This window comes from Oncorhynchus gorbuscha, linkage group LG11 (assembly GCF_021184085.1).
Source record: "Oncorhynchus gorbuscha isolate QuinsamMale2020 ecotype Even-year linkage group LG11, OgorEven_v1.0, whole genome shotgun sequence".
NCBI classification, from domain to species: domain Eukaryota; kingdom Metazoa; phylum Chordata; class Actinopteri; order Salmoniformes; family Salmonidae; genus Oncorhynchus; species Oncorhynchus gorbuscha.
In genome coordinates this window covers 50,079,383-50,099,296 of record NC_060183.1, presented here as the reverse complement: position 1 = coordinate 50,099,296, position 19,914 = coordinate 50,079,383, and the positions used below count along the sequence as shown (strand labels likewise).

General features: G+C 44.2%; 1 protein-coding gene across 1 annotated transcript in view; it reads left to right on the top strand.

Annotated features, from left to right (window-relative positions):
- Positions 1-18,587, top strand: part of LOC124048879 (leucine-rich repeat transmembrane neuronal protein 4-like) — a 130,792-nt gene extending 112,205 nt beyond the window's left edge. The window contains exon 3 of the mRNA XM_046370027.1: positions 16,373-18,587. Within this exon, the coding sequence (XP_046225983.1) occupies positions 16,373-16,678 (306 nt within the window). The 3' untranslated portion in view covers positions 16,679-18,587. The remainder of the gene's footprint in view (positions 1-16,372) is intronic.
- Positions 18,588-19,914: the final 1,327 nt, after the last annotated feature.

Here is a 19,914-nt window from a genome sequence, read left to right as displayed (position 1 = left end):
TCACCTCGATACATGTACCAGCAGTGGCTGCTACCAAACAGTGCTTGTTAGAAGGAAAAAAGGACGTTCTAAAATAGGCCTAGTGTGACACACAGGAACAGTTGTGTCCTTTCAGACATCTGACTTGCTGTGAATAAACAGTGATAATGACTCCTTCCCCTGTGAGCCTTCCTCATTGACTCCAAATAGGACACAACAGCCACAAAGGAGGTGCATCAACTTAGCATAATGGAAGTAAAAGGCAACTTTAGCTCCACGATAGGAGCAGGACAACGAGACAATTTGTAAGGGCTATAATGAGAAAACACGCATAGAATATTTTTCTATTCTACTACCAGCTTAACTTCACAAGGCATGCGCAGCCTACTGATTATAGTCTCACTGTCCTGCCACTTAAAATATCATGACGTCTTATGACATTTATTGTAATGTTTACAACAATATATTATGGCACTGTTATGATGTATATATAATTTAAGTGAAGTGTTTTATAACTAAGCATCCCCTCTGGGAGATAGTAGCACTTCTCCAGTAACAGGTAATGTGATGTTCACAGTGAAATAATATATTCAGATCACTTATACCAGGGAGCACACCGGATTACTGTGATTCCAGGCGTCCTTTAATATCAGCCTTTTCTTATTATATAGACAGTGCTGCTTCGGGTTACCTCAAGGAAGTCATTTAGCACGTCAGACAGTCTACCTGAGGTATCACAGACACCGGGACACAGCAATTACAGCAACAGGGGAGAACCACCGGCCCACTTTTACGTCGAAACTGAAAGTGAATGAATCCTACATGATTGGAAGGGAGGAGTCAGGATAAGAGTAGCACCACTGTATATCTCTCCCTCTCCTCCTCCCCAGAGAATGCTCTGTGCAGTGAGGCATTCAGACATGTCAAGAGTTTTGTGTGATTGATCCAGAAGAGAGGAATCCATAGCCGGTAAGACTGAATCAGCATCAGCCCGTTGTGAAGTCTTACTTAACTATACATCTTACTAGAAAGATGTATAGTTATCGTTATATTCTTTTTCTCGAAGCATTTCACTGTTAGGCTACACCTGTTATTTACGAAGCATGTGATCATCACATCAGAGAATATCAAACAGGGCTGTACTGTTGGCTGTGGTAAGGACTTGGTCGAAAAACAGATGTAGCTTAGCCTCAATAACTGCCTTGGTATTGATCTGACACAGACAGGGCTGTACCGTAGAGGCTGTGGACGTGGTGAGAGACGCTGTCAGTCAGATGTGTACAGTGCCTTCAGAAAGTTTTCACACCCCTTGACTTTTTCCACATTGTGTTGTGTTACAGCCTGAATTTAAAATGGATTAAATTGAGAAGTTGTGTCACTGGCCTATACACACTATCCATAATGTCAATGTGGAATTATGTTTTTGACATTTTTGCAAATTAATTACAAATGAAACATCGAAGTCAAGTATTATAATAATAAGTATTATTATTAAGTATTATTGAGTCAATATACAAATACAACATGTATTGACTCAGGGGTGTGAATACATATATTTCTGTATTTCATATTTTTGTATTTCATATTCATATTTCATATTCAATGCATTTGCAAAAAAACACATTCTCACTTTGTCATTATGGTGTATTGTGTGTAAATGGGTGAGATAGAAAATGTATATAATCCATTTCGAATTCAGGTTGTAACACAATTAATGTGGAATAAGTCAAGGGGTATGAATACTTTCTGAAGGCACTGTGTGTGTAGAAGAGGAATCCAAACTCCAGGGTCTCCAAACTCTCAATTTTTAGAAGAATTCAGATCTTCAGATATTTTAAAATTAAAGAATTCCCAGTTCTTGTCCTCATATTCCAATATTCACTTCATCTGATATCGTATTCCAAGTATTCACAGGGATTGGGTGGGTTGTGTGTGCGCATGTTGCTATACAGCCAGCAATGTTGTTGTTGGAAACAAGGCCATTGATTACCAATTTGTGAAAACATCTTTCTGAGTATGTGCCTGCGTGTGCACGTGTGTGTTTAGTATGTAGTATTTTACTAGGATCCCCAATTACCCCCTTCCTGGGGTCCAAACAGGAAACAAAACACACCAAATAGAATACTTAATATACATAAACCTACATGATACAATATACACTGCTCAAAAAAATAAATAATTAAAAAATAAACACTTAAACAACACAATGTAACTCCAAGTCAATCACACTTCTGTGAAATCAAACTGTCCACTTAGAAAGCGACACTGATTGACAATAAATTTCACATGCTGTTTTGCAAATGGAATAGACAACAGGTGGAAATTATAGGCAATTAGCAAGACACCCCCAATAAAGCAGTGGTTCTGCAGGTGGTGACCACACACCACTTCTCAGTTCCTATGCTTCCTGGCTGATGTTTTGGTCACTTTTGAATGCTGGCGGTGCTTTCACTCTATTGGTAGCATGAGACAGAGTCTACAACCCACACAAGTGGCTCAGGTAGTGCAGCCCAGGATGGCACATCAATGCGAGCTGTGGCAAGAAGGTTTGCTGTGTCTGTCAGTGTAGTGTCCAGAGCATGGAGGCGCTACCAGGAGACAGGCCAGTACATCAGGAGACGTGGAGGAGGCCGTAGGAGGGCAACAACCCAGCAGCAGGATCGCTACCTCCGCCTTTGTGCAAGGAGGAGCAGGAGGAGCACTGCCAGAGCCCTGCAAAATGACCTCCAGCAGGACACACATGTGCATGTGTCTGCTCAAACGGTCAGAAATAGACTCCATGAGGGTGGTTTGAGGGCCCAACGTCCACAGGTGGGGGTTGTGCTTACAGCCCAACACCGTGCAGGACGTTTGGCTCTTGCCAGAGAACACCAAGATTGGCAAATTCGCCACTGGCGCCCTGTGCTCTTCACATATGAAAGCAGGTTCACACTGAGCACATGTGACAGACGTGACAGAGTCTGGAGACGCCGTGGAGAACGTTCTGCTGCCTGAAACATCCTCCAGCATGACCGGTTTGGTGGTGGGTCAGTCATGGTGTGGGGTGACATTTCTTTGGGGGGCCACACAGCCCTCCATGTGCTCACCAGAGGTAGCCTGACTGCCATTAGGTACCGAGATGAGATCCTCAGTCCCCTTGTGAGACCATATGCTTGTGCGGTTGGCCCTGGGTTCCTCCTAATGCAAGACAATGCTAGACCTCATGTGGCTGGAGTGTGTCAGCAGTTCCTGCAAGAGGAAGGCATTGATGCTATGGACTGGCCCGCCCGTTCCCCAGACCTGAATCCAATTGAGCACATCTGGGACATTATGTCTCGCTCCATCCACCAACGTCACGTTGCACCACAGACTGTCCAGGAGTTGGCGGATGCTTTAGTCCAGGTCTGTGAGGAGATCCCTCAGGAGACCATCCGCCACCTCATCAGGAGCATGCCCAGGCGTTGTAGGGAGGTCATACAGGCATGTGGAGGCCACACACACTACTGAGCCTAATTTTTACTTGTTTTAAGGACATTACATCAAAGTTGGATCAGCCTGTAGTGTGGTTTTCCACTTTAATTTTGAGTGTGACTCCAAATCCAGACCTCCATGGGTTGACATTTGCCCTCCGTGTTCATCCAAGTGCAATATGTGCAGCTCTGTTCTGGACCAACGGAAATTTGCCTTGGTCCTTCTTTGCCACACATGACTGCACAACTGGGCAGTCGTCCAGGTGTAACAAACCTAGGGCCTGTAGGACCTGTCTGGTTGATTGAGATGTCAAGAAAGCAGAGCAACGCCTTATCATGGACAGACCTCTTCCCATTTTAGCAACCATTGAGTCTATATGTTTTGACCATGACAGCTTGCTATCTTGGGTTACATCCAGCAGTTTAGTCTTCTAAACTTGCTCAATCACCACATTATTCAATAATATATCTAGATGAGGTTTAGGGTTGTGAGTGTGCGATTTATCCCAAAAACTATGTTTTTCCTTTTTGAGATATTTCCAGCCTAATGCTTGTTACCCATTCTAAAACTGACTGAAGCTCTATGTTAAGGGTGTCAGTTATTTATTTTACTGTCGTAGCCGGCATGTATACTGTTGAGGCGTCAGCGTGTATAGACACACAGGCTTTTTTCAAGGTCAGTGGAAGGTCATTAGTAAAAACAGAAACAATAATGACCCAAGCCGGCTACCCTGCGGTACACCACAGTCAACCAAATTTGCATTAGATAGGCTTCAATTAAAGAAAACCCTCTGTGTTCTATTAGATAGGTAATTCTCAATCATGATAAGGCAGAGGGTGTAAATCCATAACACCTACGTTTTTTCAGCAATAGGCTATAATCAATGATATCAAAAGCAGCACGGAAGTCTAACAAAACAGCTCACACAATCTTCTTATTCTCAATTTCTTTCAGCAAATCATTAGTAATTTGTGTTAGAGTCAAGCATGTTGTGTGCCCTTCCCTATAAGCATGCTAAATTTTCTTTCTATAAAATAACATTGTATTTGATCAAACACCATTTAAAAATGTTTTTTGCTAAGCATCAGTAACAGGCTGATTGGTCGTCTGTTTGAACCATTAACGGGTACTTTACTATTATTGGGCAGCGGAATGACCTTTGCCTCCCCCCAGGCCTGAGGGCACACACCATCTTCTAGGCTTAAACCGAAGATGTGGCAAACAGGAGTCGCAATGTATTCTACTACTAACCTCAGCATTTTACCATTCCTGTTGTCTGTGCCAGGTGACTTGTCCTTATTAATAGATAGCAAAATGTATTTACCTCTTTTACACCAACCTTTTGGAACTCAAAACTTTTGATATGTTGTAATGTGAATTTACTGTTATGTGCAAGTATTACGTATATTAATTTGTCTAGGATTTTTGTTATTTGTGTGTGAGTAGGTGATGTCCCTGTGGGTGCAATAATTTCTAAAGGCCATTGTAAATATTGTTGTGCTGTCAACAATAGCATCCACCAAGAGCCACCTAATGAAATATTTATCAGGGATTTGAGGATCCAAGCATTTTAATTACCATTTGCAAAGCAGGCATCTAACCACGTTTAGTAGAGAAACACTGGTCTTGTCACTCAGTATTTGCATGTGTCTCTGTGTGCACCTGTGCTACTGGGTGCATGTTGTATTGTTGTTATCTGTGTGCACGTTTCAAAGAGCAAGCAAGTGATTGAGAGCAAGGGAAACAGAGAGACAGAGAGAAAGAGAAATTGTTAGGAAAAGTTTATAGGGGAAGCAGCTGTGCCATTTCCGTCTCTCGCAGTGCTGCATCAAGGTCTAGGAATGTGCCAAGTCGTTACACTAATTACCTGGCCCTACACTGTCTGAATCGTGCCTAGCTTCCTGCCTAGCAGTCCTAACCTGTATCCATTACCTCTGATTGATATTCAGCTCTGTGATGCACCAGCCTCAGAGGTGCAGCCTGGTCAAGGTTTCTCAGTGAAATGTTCTCTTTGATTGTGAAGAGTGATCACGATGTACGCTGCGTGTATGAAAACAACATATCTCTTTAGGGGCTGTTTCCAACAACCTGGATTATTTTTCCCCCATCACTTTAGCCCACATGGTTAATTATTTTTTACAGTTTAAAACGTACACCCCCTCATTAATTCAGCAGTCCACAATCTATCATAATTACTAGCAAATAAGTGGTTGTTGCTTTAATTAAAATTAGTGGCTGTGATGCTCACTCATTAGAATACGCAGTATCACACACACACTCACTCAAACACACACATAAACACACACTTAATCACATAAAGAAAACAGTCAAACTAAGCGATGCCACACTCAAATAAGCTACCCAGCACCGAAGCTGCTTCTCACACTGCTGTACCTTCTCGCTAATGCAATCATACAAAGAGTGGTGGGCGAGGAGAGAGGAGCAGCATTACACCACACAATAATTACAGCCTGACATTTCATAGCAAACTCCCCTTTTCAGCTGTGTAAGCCCTAAATGAAATTCTGTTGAAACGGGAAATCAACTTTTTGAGTAAACCCCTTCGTCCAGATAGCATTTTTGTGCTGTTGAACCTGCTGCACCCGTATTATATATATACCTTCCTTTGTTTGGTACTTACAGTACAAGAACAAGAACTCCCAGTGCTTTTACTGTCTTAGAGCGATACGGCCGAGGAGGATGAGATCATGAGGACATTGAGTGACCTCATAGTGCTGCTTACCATTTAGAGATGCATCTCTTACCTATTTCATGTTTATTTCTATTACAAGCAAATACCTTTGGAGAAAGGACAATACCAGTGAGTCAGAGAGTGGGGCAAGAAAGGCAGAGACAGTGACAGAGATAGCTAGGTAAGTTCAAATGTTATGTACATTAGAGAGTGAGAGAGACAGGAAGAGACAGGGACGGAGATAGGTAGATAAGTTAAAGTTATGTATATTAGAGAGTGGGAGAAACAGGAAGAGACAGGGACGGAGATAGCTAGCTAAGTTCAAGCTCTGTATATTTTTTATTTTATTTTTTATTTCACCTTTATTTAACCAGGTAGGCAAGTTGATAACAAGTTCTCATTTACAATTGCAACCTGGCCACAGAGTTACACATGGAGTAAACAAACATACAGTCAATAATATAGTAGAAAAATAAGTCTATATACAATGTGAGCAAGTGAGGTGAGATAAGGGCGGTAAAGGCAAAAAAGGCCATGGTGGCAAAGTAAATACAATATAGCAAGTACAACACTGGAATGATTGATTTGCAGTAGAAGAATGTACAAAGTAGAGATAGAAATAATGGGGTGCAAAGGATCAAAATAAATAAATAAATACAGTAGGGAAAGAGGTAGTTGTTTGGGCTAAATTATAGATGGGCTATGTACAGGTGCAATAATCTGTGAGCTGCTCTGACAGCTGGTGCTTAAAGCTAGTGAGGGAGATAAGTGTTTCCAGTTTCAGAGATTTTTGTAGTTCATTCCAGTCATTGGCAGCAGAGAACTGGAAGGAGAGGCGGCCAAAGGAAGAATTGGTTTTGGGGGTGACCAGAGAGATATACCTTCTGGAGGGCGTGCTACTGGTGGGTGCTGCTATGGTGACCAGCGAGCTGAGATACGGGGGGACTTTACCTAGCAGGGTCTTGTAGATGACCTGGAGCCAGTGGGTTTGGCGATGAGTATGAAGTGAGGGCCAGCCAACGAGAGCGTACAGGTCGCAGTGGTGGGTAGTATATGGGGCTTTGTTGACAAAACGGGTGGCACTGTGATAGACTGCATCCAATTTATTGAGTAGGGTATTGGAGGCTATTTTGTAAATGACATCGCCGAAGTCGAGGATTGGTAGGATGGTCAGTTTTACAAGGGTATGTTTGGAAGCATGAGTGAAGGATGCTTTGTTGCGAAATAGGAAGCCAATTCTAGATTTAACTTTGGATTGGAGAGGATGTGAGTCTGGAAGGATAGTTTACAGTCTAACCAGACACCTAGGTATTTGGAGTTGTCCACATATTCAGAGCCATCCAGAGTAGTGATGTTGGACAGGCGGGCAGGTGCAGGCAGTGATCGGTTGAAGAGCATGCATTTAGTTTGACTTGTATTTAAGAGCAATTGGAGGCCACGGAAGGAGAGTTGTATGACATTGAAGCTCGCCTGGAGGGTTGTTTACACAGTGTCCAAAGAAGGGCCAGAAGTATACAGAATGGTGTCGTCCGCGTAGAGGTGTATCAAAGACTCACCAGCAGCAAGAGCGACATCATTGATGTATACAGAGAAGAGAGTCGGTCCAAGAATTGAACCCTGTGGCACCCCCACAGAGACTGCCAGAGTCTGCTGATGAGGATATGGTGATTGACAGAGTCGAAAGCCTTGGCCAGGTCAATGAATAATGACCTGGCTTTCGAAGACCTGAGAAAGGCAGGGTAGGATAGATATAGATATAGGTCTGTAGCAGTTTTGGTCAAGAGTGTCCCCCCCCCCTTTGAAGAGGGGGATGACCGCAGCTGCTTCCAATCTTTGGGAATCTCAGACGACATGAAAGAGAGGTTGAACAGGCTAGTAATAGGGGTGGCAACAATTTCGGCAGATAATTTTAGAAAGAAAGGGTCCAGATTGTCTAGCCCGGCTGATTTGTAGGGTTCCAGATTTTGCAGCTCTTTCAGAACATCAGCTGACTGATTTGGGAGAAGAAGAAATGGGAAAGGCTTGGGCGAGTTGCTGTGGGGGGTGCAATGCTGTTGACCGGGGTAGGGGTAGCCAGGTCGAAAGCATGGCCAGCCGTAGAAAAATGCTTATTGAAATTCTCAATTATAGTTGATTTATCGGTGGTGACAGTGTTTCCTATCTTCAGTGCAGTGGGCAGCTGGGAGGAGGTGTTCTTATTCTCCATGGACTTTACAGTGTCCCAGAACACTGAGTTTGTGATGCAGGAAGCACATTTCCGCTTGAAAAAGCTAGCCTTGGCTTTTCTAACTGCCTGTGTATATTGTTTTCTAGCTTCCCTGAAAAGTTGCATATCACGGCGGCTGTTCGATGCTAATGCAGAACGCCATAGGTTGTTTTTGTGTTGGTTAAGGGAAAGTCTGGAGAGAACCAAGGGCTATATCTGTTCCGGGTTCTAAATTTCTTGAAATTTCTTGAATTTCTTGAATGGGGCATGCTTATTTAAGATGGTGAGGAAGGCATTTTTTTAATAACCAGGCATCCTCTACTGACGGGATGAGATTAATATCCTTCCAGGATACCCCGGCCAGGTCGATTAGAAAGGCCTGCTCGCTGAAGTGTTTCAGGGAGCGTTTGACAGTGATGAGTGAAGGTTGTTTGACTGCTGACCTATTATGGATGCAGGCAATGAGGCAGTGATCGCTGAGATCTTGGTAGTAGAGGTGTATTTAGAGGGCAAGTTGGTTAGGATGAAATCTATGAGGGTGCCCGTGTTTACGGCTTTTGGGTGGTACCTGGTAGGTTCATTGATAATTTGTGTGAGATTGAGGCCATCAAGCTTAGATTGTAGGATGACTGGGGTGTTAAGCATGTTCCAGTTTAGGTCGCCTAGCAGCACGAGCTTTGAAGATATATGGGGGGCAATCAGTTCACATATGGTGTCCAGAGCACAGCTGGGGGCAGAGGGTGGTCTATAGCAGGCGGCAACGGTGAGAGACTTGTTTATATTTAGAGAGTGGGAGAGACAGGAAGAGACAGGGATGGAGATAGCTAGGTAAGTTAAAGTTCTGTAAATTAGAGAGTGGGAAAGACAGGAAGAGACAGGGACGGAGATAGCTAGGTAAGTTAAAGTTCTGTATATTGGGATGGCGGTCACCTAGGTCATCCTGACATGTCTTATTAGTCAGGTCTTTAATAGCCTGTACAACGTCAGGCTCAATCCTTCCCAATATCTCTGATTAAATTCAGACAGATACAGCCTAGCGTCGAGCCAAGACTGGCCACACAGTCCTTATTTTGCCCTGTGGTCATCACTTGGACAGAGCACCCAGGGTTCAGGCCAAGTAATCTGGGAAGTTTAAATTCACAAAGAATAGCAGAAAAATATTAAACGAATGGTATCCCTTTGACACAAATAACACCTCACCATAACTTCCTTTATACCCGTTTGTCTATTTATCTTGCCAGACAGGGTAGCCTAGTGGTTAGAGTGTTTGACTTGTAACCGGAAGGTTGCAAGTTCAAACCCCCAAGCTGACAAGGTTCAAATCTGTTGTTCTGCCCCTGAACAGGCAGTTAACCCACTGTTGCTAGGCCATCATTGAAAATAATAAATTGTTCTTAACTGACTTGCCTAGTTAAAGATAAAAAAATAATTGCACTTGTTGTTTGAGTGTTTGCATTAGTCAGACTGTGTAGAGGACAGCTTTTTACTCATTATTACAGTATGTCTTTTCGGTCAACCCGGCATTACCATGATGAACTATAGATGACTCACTCTAGAATTTATAGCCCCTTGCTGACTTAGACTAAATGAAAGCCATGTGAAGTACCTACAAGGACAGCCTGTTGTCTTTTTACATTAATTCTCATCCCCTTTGTTTGAGTTAACTGAATAAGCCCCATCCTTATTCATGGGGGACACTTGTGATGATTTGAATGAGCAAACACACTAAGCCCTTCTATTGAATAAAAAAAAAAGATAAGAGTCTACGGACAGATTCCCTAATGAATGAATCTAAGGTCGTTGACCCCTGTGTCAGGACAGTGCAGACACAGATTTATCCTTGAGCGATGCAAGGAACTGTGGACTAAAAGAGCAGTACATGAAATGTCACGACAGAATCTCTTGTTCCCACTCTGAGTGGAGAAGCAAGTGTTTTATATTCCCAGTAGCAGCTACAGAGCCTGTCAAACTCTGAGAGGTTCGAGTTGTTGGCCATTTTAGCCGTACTACTTTTCCATGCAGCCGCAGAAACGCAGCAGAGAAATCAATAGCAGCGGTAATAATGCTCTGTGTTGAATGTGAAAGACTAGGGCATGGAGTACAAGAGAAAAACTTGGGAATGCAATACAGGGGGACCCGTGTTGAGCATTGACTAACATTTCAAGGCCCATTTGCTGTGATCTGTCCTTAGAACCTCCTCTAGTGTCTGTACAGCTGAGGACACAGTGCATCAACGGTGGGCAGATGCTGGTGCGTGAAGGGGGCAGCGAACATTTTATTTAGCTCTGTATGTGTGTGTGTATGTGAATGCGTGTGTGTGTGTGTGTGTGTGTGTGTGTGTGTGTGTGTGTGTGTGTGTGTGTGTGTGTGTGTGTGTGTGTGTGTGTGTGTGTGTGTGTGTGTGTGTGTGTGTGTGTGTGTGTGTGTGTGTGTGTGTGTGTGTGTGTGTGTGTGTGTGTGTGTGTGTGTGTGGAGTGAAGCCGGTTCATTTGTGTGGTGTCAGAGACCTGTAATCAATACTGCAGTGCACATAAAGGGAGTGGCGTACATTAAGGAATTAGCAGGAGGGTAACAGCTTGTTTAGAGAGACACTTACATTTAAATACACACATGTGGATAACACACCTGGATAACACACCCATAAAGGAAAACTCTGCCCCACTTCCAGAGCTATCTGCCAAATTATGACTGAGGACAGAGGGTGTCAAAGCTCTGTAGACAGGGCCAAAAGCCTGGGTGAAGAGTTTTGTGACAAAGCTGACTCGGTAGCTCATTGGATTTTGTCATTCACCTGGAACTACTTTCACTGGACACTATTTTGCACCTGATCTCGCTGTCTCCTGCTAATTACTGCCCTTAAAGTTGTCCCAACATCCGGTCCTTACGACAAGCTTAGTCATTTGTTAGACTGTTGGGTTTGTTTTACAGCAGATGATGATTGCTTACGGAATGGAATAGGAATGCCAGAATGTTCACTTCACTCACTTAGCTAGCACGGGCACACACACATACACGGGCACACACACATACTAACCGGTGCCCCCACACATTGACTCTGTACCGGCACCCCCCTGTATGTATTGTTATTTTTATTTTTTACTTGTTACTTTTATCGCTTAATCTTATCCGTATTTTTTGAAACTGCACTGTCGGTTAGGGGCTCGTAAGTAAGCAATTCACTGTAAGTTCTACACCTGTTGTATTCGGTGCATGTGACTAATAAAATTTGCTATGATTTGATACACACAAACATACACACACACACACACACACACACACACACACACACACACACACACACACACACACACACACACACACACACACACACACACACACACACACACACACACACACACACACACACACACACACACACACACACACACACACACACACACACACACACACAGATGCAAATGGCCACACGGTAATGGACTGCACGTACATGGATTGCAGCTGCTTTCCTCTGGGGTCATGCTTTGTTTTTGTAAATGTAGTGATGTTTGGCTATACTTCCCCTCAGACACCGTCTGTTTTTCTGGGGCTGAAAACCTGTCTGGTGGGCTCCATGTCATGGATGTCCCCAGTGCAATATCTGTGCCATCTAAACCCGCACGCAAGGAAAGGACAACATTAATGTTGCAGACTGACGCACCTACACAGTGACACACACACACATACACTGGGTGTACGAAACATTAAGGACACCTTCTCATTCCATGACAGACCAGGTGAATCCAGGTGAAAGCTTTGAGGCTGTTTTGAAGGCAAAAGGGGGTGGTGCAACTCAATATTAGGAAGGTGTTCTTAATGTTGTGTACACTCAGTGTATAGGCCACACATATAGCCATGTTATTTGTTTCGTTATTGTTATTCATGATTCACTGTGTATTTATTCCTTGTGTCATTATTTATATTTTAATGTCACTTTTTTTTATCTTTAACTCTGCAAAAGTAAGCATTTCACTGTTGGTCTTCACCTGTAGTTTACGAAGCATGTGGCAATTTTTATTTTATTTTAATGGATATATTTAGGCCTACAGTTCCGCAGACACACACACACACACACACACACACACACACACACACACACACACACACACACACACACACACACACACACACACACACACACACACACACACACACACACACACACACACACACACACACACACACACACACACACACACACACACACACACACACACAAAGAGAGGGAGATCACTCACGTTGCAAACACATTATGAAAACAGAGCTTTACCCCTGATAGCATTATAAGTACCTTACCCAATCAGCACTCTGGAACACAATTATTTCTATTCCGTATAATCAGAGTAAGTGAAGTATTTTCATGACAAGTGAATTACATTGAATTAAATATAGATATCACATTGCAATAAATGATGGTAATGTCTTTCCACACGGTATTCTTTTTTAGCAGCTGCAAATGACAGTGCGTTTCCGGTCACTGTGCACACTGCTATCCGTAATGAGTAGCAGGCATGTGCGATGGATACACTTCTCTGAATGTGACCTTCCACGGCACAGAGAATCAATGGCTCTGATTCACTCTCATATCCTGGTTCCTAAGAGACTACCTGGAAACATACTGTAAGGTCATATTGCAAATGCATGAGTATGGGTCCGCTCTCCATCTTTCCCCTTTGCTATAGTAACCTAGTGCCCAGACAGACCGACGAGGCGGAGCTGAGAGGATCAAAGTGAAAGTGTTTCGGCGAAGCGGTCCAAGGGAACCATTTGCATTGTCTTTGCCCGAGGCACTGTCACTGTTATAAATATTAACCAATGGGGACATTTTTCTCTCTTTGGAGACAAACAAAAAGAACAATGTAAGCCAATTAAGCTGGTTCATCACACCAAGCGCATCAGTCTGAGATTTACACCTAATTCCATTCCACTCCTCTCTGAGGAGACAATTCAATCACACAACGCCGAGGCCAGAGAGTGCTGTGGAGTTGCTGCCAGACCGCCAGGTGTGTGTTAACAGGTTCTCTCTCTCTCTCTCTCTCTCTCTCTCTCTCTCTCTCTCTCTCTCTCTCTCTCTCTCTCTCTCTCTCTCTCTCTCTCTCTCTCTGACACACACACACACACACACACATTCCTAGCATTCTGGGCAGATTTATGCCCTGGCACTTCGACAGAATCCACTGAAACAGTTAGGAGTTAATATCCGTTAATTAATGATAAGGGGGAGGGGTGTGTGGGGGGAGGAGGGAGGAGAGACTCAGAGAGAGGGGGGAGTAATCCGCTGAGTGCACATAATGTAATGAGTATAGGTCTAGCCTAATGGAGTCCATTTGAGAAAGGGGGGAGGGACAGATTTGTGAAAAGAGGTCATACTTTCTCTGTAGTCTGTACAGTTCGTTTGTTTTCTGTATTTATTGACATAGGCCAGTCTGTTCCCAGTCAGACTAGTCAGGAATTGGAACCTATGCCTTAACAGGGTTAGGGTCAATTCCATTTCAATTCCAGTCAAATCAGGAAGTAGTCTGAAATTCCAATTCTCTTCAGTGCTTTTCAATGAGGAAATTGGCATTTTGTTTACTTTCTGAATTGACTAGAATTAAAATGGAATTGGCCCCAACCCTGCTCATTAGACACCAAATCAAGTCAATATAGCTCAGTGGGACTATATGTTCTGTATCGGTCTGATCTCTTTAACTTTGCGCACGACTACTTTGACTGTTATTCCACACTTAGGGACTATTCTGCCTGTGGTAACTCAACTATCTGAATGACTGATCTTGCTCAACTGACTGGGTCCATGACTTCTACTCTTTGTATAAACCTTGAATCCATGTTACCCAAAGAGGAGGCTCATTTTGTTTTTGCTCTGTCAGCCAACAGACTAGAGAACTTATAGGGCTGAATTGATGCAGTGTCCTCCCAGACAAGACAGCACCCTTGGAAATATTTATCTCTCTCTCTGTTTTCTTTTGTAGCTCCCTATTTGTTGTTGTTGTTGTTGTTGTTGTTTGTTTCTTGTCACAGCCGCCATTGTAAGATCTGATCGTCTATCATCGCTGTCAGGCACATGTGTTTAATTCCAGACGACTGCCATCTCCCACTGTTGTTTCTGGGCACCTTTCAACCTCCACTAATTGGCCTTTGTTAAGGCAGTGAACTCAGGCAGTGAGTTGGGGAAAACGCTGGAAGTCCCTCATCTGTTTGTTTGGCACTGTGCTCCGGTTGGGGAGGGAATGGGAGACTTGACACAACACCAAATGTGACGAGTGCTTCTGGCACTGACACAAGTGACATGGTGATGGAGCGAGCATAGTGATTTTGAGTTATGTCATTGTACTTGAATGAGGGGAGAATGCTGTAACAGCAGTGAACATCCTGTGTCTGTGTCTGATTTTGTATCATTTGTGGTTGTCTAGACTCTATGGATCTCTGCTTCAGTTTACACTGATCCTCTCTTTTATGTACGACATATTTATGTATGTGGACGTCTGCATGTCTATTTGAAAATAGAAATCAGCATGGTGTACACCGTATAATAAGACAGATGCTACGCTCACATTGGGTAAAAAGACATCTAGCAAAAGCTATTGTGTTTCTACCCACATTTGCAAAGAAAATGTTGTGATCCATTTAATAAACACAAGAGACCAGCAAAATGGATAATGGCTAAGGGTGTGGCAGTAGCAGGAACAGTGGCACCCGGTACTTTCACACAAATATATGGTAAATAATACAAGCAACTTCAATTGCTAATGTCTCTGAACAGGGAAAAAAAACATCACCGGATTTGCACGGAAATAAATTACATAGGATGAAGAACCAATACTCAAAGTGCAGCTCCATACTACTTGTCAGACAGCTGTTGGGGTGGGATTGGCATAGTGTGTGGGGTGTTCGTGAGGGGCATGGTGTGTGGGGTATTCGTGGGTGGCATGGTGTGTGGGGTGTTCGTTGGTGGCATGGTGTGTGGGGTGTTTGTGGGTGGCATGGTGTGTGGGGTGTTCGTGGGGGACATGGTGTGGGGGGTGTTCGTGGATGTCATGGTGTATGGGGTGTTCATGGGTGGCATGGTTTGTGGGGTGTTTGTGGGTGGCATGGTGTGTGGGGTGTTCATGGGTGGCATGGTGTGTGGGGTGTTCATGGGGGACATGGTGTGGGGGGTGTTCGTGGGTGGCATGGTGTGTGGGGTGTTCGTGGATGGCATGGTGTGTGGGGTGTTCATGGGTGGCATGGTGTGTGGGGTGTTCGTCCATATTGTTGAACTTCCCAATTCACCTCTTTGTTGACAATGTTTTGATCCGAAACGGATCTTCTTCATGTCTTTCTCAATAGTCCAAATCAGATGTTGGGTACTATACTGATATGTAATGTAAATATATAATAAATATAATTGAATGTAAATCCTTTTAATTAAAAGGGCCAATTTGGGTACAATCAATTAGCTTAATTTCCCAGAGATCAAATTAAATGTCAGCAAAATAATTTTGCGGGAATGCTCATCTATTCTGTTTTTAACTACAGAAAAGATTTCAGAATAATCTGAGATGGTGTCATGGCTTGCTGAAATGAACGATAAGTGACTGTGATATGTGGTTGTTCCAGCTAGCTGTCTTAAGATGAATGCACTAACTGTAAATCACTCTGGATAAGAGAGTCTGCTAAATGACTCAAATGTAAATTAATGACTCATTTAGGGAATTGATACACATTGTTATTGTTTTCTGACAAACGACTCACTGTTTGACAAAAATATTTGTTTGAATTGTAGATATTATTATAATTATTCATGATTATTTGTTCCCAACTGCTTGTTGATATCTAGAGTGCTCAGAGCTCTCAACAAAAAATAGAAGCATTTGAGATTGACATCTCTGATGTTTTTTTCTCTCTGCTCCTCCCTCCCCCTCCCTCCCTCCCTCCCTCCCTCCCCCTCCCTCCCTCTCCCACCTAATTTCTCCCACATTCTCTCTCTCTCCCTCTGCCATTCTCAATCCCTGCATCATCCTCCCTCCCTCCCCCTCCCTCCCTCCCTCCCTCCCTCTTCTAAACAGGCCCCGCACCAGATGGGCGCCCTAACGTACTACCGGTATGAGCAGCCTATCGTGGACTACTGCCAAGCCCATCAGCCCCTGCGGCTCAACATGGGCTACGAGGGCCCCCCACAGGGCCTGGAGGAGCTGGGGCCACGCGAGAGGGCCACCATACAGACTGTAGCCCTGCCCACTGTGCCCTCTGCCACCATGGGGGTGAGGGCCAGGCCCCGCTCACCGCCCTCTATCCTTAGAGTCCCATCCGAGGGCACCGGTGGTCCCTTCCCTCCCCCAGAACGCACCACCACGCTCACCTTTGGACGCTAACAGCTGGAGCGATATAGGCTGTCAGTTGAGGCAGGGTGGGGATGCCACAGATCCACCATGACTCTTGAATAGAGGGCGATGGAGCGGAGTGGTTCTTTGGGGCCTTTTTTAGCACATTGGCATGGGAAGCCACAAGGGGGCCGAGGTGAGGAGAAGAAAACAAAAAAATATCAATTTACATGGCTAGAGGCCTTTGGCATCTGGCACCCGGAATGTGACCATTATGAAGGCTGATGCATCCTGGGAGTTCTGCTATCATCTCTCTTTATTTTTCCAAACACTTCAAAGTGGCCCTCCTGTTCCCCTCCTCCTGGCTCTTGGGAAACTTGAAACGTGATGCAACATGCATGACACGTTAACATTAACATCGCTTTGGTTACAGCTCTGGCCCATACAGCGACAACATTGTAGGGTGCCTGCACCAGGGAATGGATAATGACAGTTCTTTCACGCTGTGTTTGGAGTGAAAAAAGGAATGTGCAATAAACAAGGTTTCTGGAGGAAAATGAAATGAGGGAGATATAAAGAAATAGAGACATCATGATACAAAATCATGTTTACCAGAGCTCAAAGGCTTGCTGTTATTCCCATTCAAATTGCCAGTCAGCGGCCATAATGCTATCTAATGGGAATCATTATTTCATTAAAACGAGCTAATTTTTCTGAACAGGAGAATGACGTGGCAAGGGAGAAGAAGTGGAGCATTGTATGATTTCCATGGAGGTCACAGTCTCGTGCTAAGTTCTATTCGTGTGCTCATGTCATACCAAAGATGTGTTATTTTAGATGTACATACTAGCATTTGTTTTCTTTATACTTTTTGTTTCTGAAAACATCCACATTAAATACACGCTTTGGATGGTTTACTTTTTTATAAATGTACATCTGCCACCTGTATACAGACGTGTACAACCAAACCACATGATATCGTCTACGCAGGCTGCCGAGGCCTGTGTCTGTAAATGGTTGCGGAGCCTACTCCGTTCGCCAAGTTGTCATTACAAAAAGATCATTTGATGTAGTCCGATCTATAGGTAAAATATAGCAAGCATGTGTAATGGCTTGTCGAGATTTGGCAGCTGGCTGGAATTGGCCCACCATGTATTATACTCTCTATGATCCGGGGAATTCATGGGTTGATATCTATCTCATTAAATCCTTTAAATTGAATAGCTGGAAGTGAAGTATTAGGGCAGAATGAAGCTCTTTAAAATGCCAATGCTTTGCGATGCTCAGTTTGATCAAATTGGGCAAAGCAGTTAACAAGGATGTCTGCAGGTCCGTCGAGGGACGTCAACTGAAGGTTGCATCTCTTACCACCTGTAAAGGCCTAGCAAGCCATTTTACATATTTGATTTCTCAAAGCAATGCTTCATTTTCTTGTAACTGTTTGTGAGGTGACCGGTAGGTTGGTATTCTGATGGGTTGGTGATGTACTGCTCCTGTGCTGCCCACTACTCCCTCAGAGACAGTGCAGACACAGAGCCCAGTGCCTCGTGGGGGCTAGTTGGACTGGCTGACACGTTGATGTTCCTTCGACCTCCAGATGAACTCACTGACTGTGGTGAACTGCCACTGGGGATGGATATTGCCTGTTAACAACACAGCCATTTGCCAGCCAGTGTGCCTGACAGTGTTCGGACTCTAACCAGATGAATGTGGACACTCTCTCTGTCACCCATGGCCACTATTGGACATCCTTAACCATTGATTGATGGAGTTGATGATGGACTTGAACATTTGTTGTGGTTGCTTTCAATCGGCATCCCCCACCCTCCAATACTCCCCATGTCCAAATAACAACATGCTATGGTAATTTTTGTATCTGTCTGGATAATTGTCTGTGGTCATCACCGGCCTGCCACAGGAGAAGGTAAGGGCCGGGATATGGATTGGAAAGGGGGGGGGGGGGGGATATGCTTTTGTGATGTTTCTTGACCTGGGAGCAAAAGTGACACTTTTTGAGATGATCAAAGATGTCAAGAAATTCTATAAAATAATAGATCAAAAGGACAAAATCCATCTGGACTTATGTGTCTTGTAAATATAGAAAAAAGTTACATATTTCACTTCTTCTGAAACACAAACTGCTTGTGGCCAGAAGAGGAGCCTTATCCACGAACCAGTGTGAGGAAGGGAGTCTGTCCTGAAGATGGCTTTGGGAGGGAGGTGATGATTCCCACCATTTGCTCTGCTCTCCTTGTTTTAATGATGAATATGTTTCTAACTGCTCCCACATCCCTCCATCACGTCCCTCCATCATGTCCCTCCATCACGTCCCTCCATCATGTCCCTCCACCATGTCCCTCCATCATGTCCCTCCATCATGTCCCTCCATCACGTCCCTCCATCATGTCCCTCCACCACGTCCCTCCATCATGTCCCTCCATCACGTCCCTCCATCATGTCCCTCCACCACGTCCCTCCATCATGTTCCTCCATCACGTCCCTCCATCACGTCCCTCCATCATGTCCCTCCATCACGTCCCTCCATCATGTCCCTCCATCACGTCCCTCCATCATGTCCCTCCACCACGTCCCTCCATCGCATCCCTCCATCACGTCCCTCCATAATGTCCCTCCATCACGTCCCTCCATCATGTCCCTCCACCACGTCCCTCCATCATGTCCCTCCATCACGTCCCTCCATCACGTCCCTCCATCACGTCCCTCCATCACATCCCTCCATCATGTCCCTCCACCACGTCCCTCCATCACATCCCTCCATCACGTCCCTCTATCACATCCCTCCATCACATCCCCCCATCACATCCCTCCATCATGTCCCTCCATCATGTCCCTCCATCACGTCCCTCCATCATGTCCCTCCACCACGTCCCTCCACCAAGTCACCATTCTTACAGAGATAGTCTATCACTGAGGTTATTACTCATTTCTCATGGTCACACCCCCTACCAGAACCACACATGACAGGGACATTGGAAGCCCTAACATAATGATTTGAAGTGTCAATCATTTGAAGTGTCTGGCCTGTAGTAGAGTATTTTTCATAGCAAGCATCAAATAAGCCGCGGTTGCTATTATTATTACTTCATTCTCACCCCCATGTTCTTTGTACAAGTCATTCTTTCGACACAAGTTCTTTTGAAAAGTTTTTTGTTGTGCCATGATAACTTTTTTTTTCATTTAATAATTTACCAACCCCTAAGCAAACACAGAAATAATGCTCTTATAATGATATCATGATCTAGAGTTTTTTTCAGATATGCCCCACA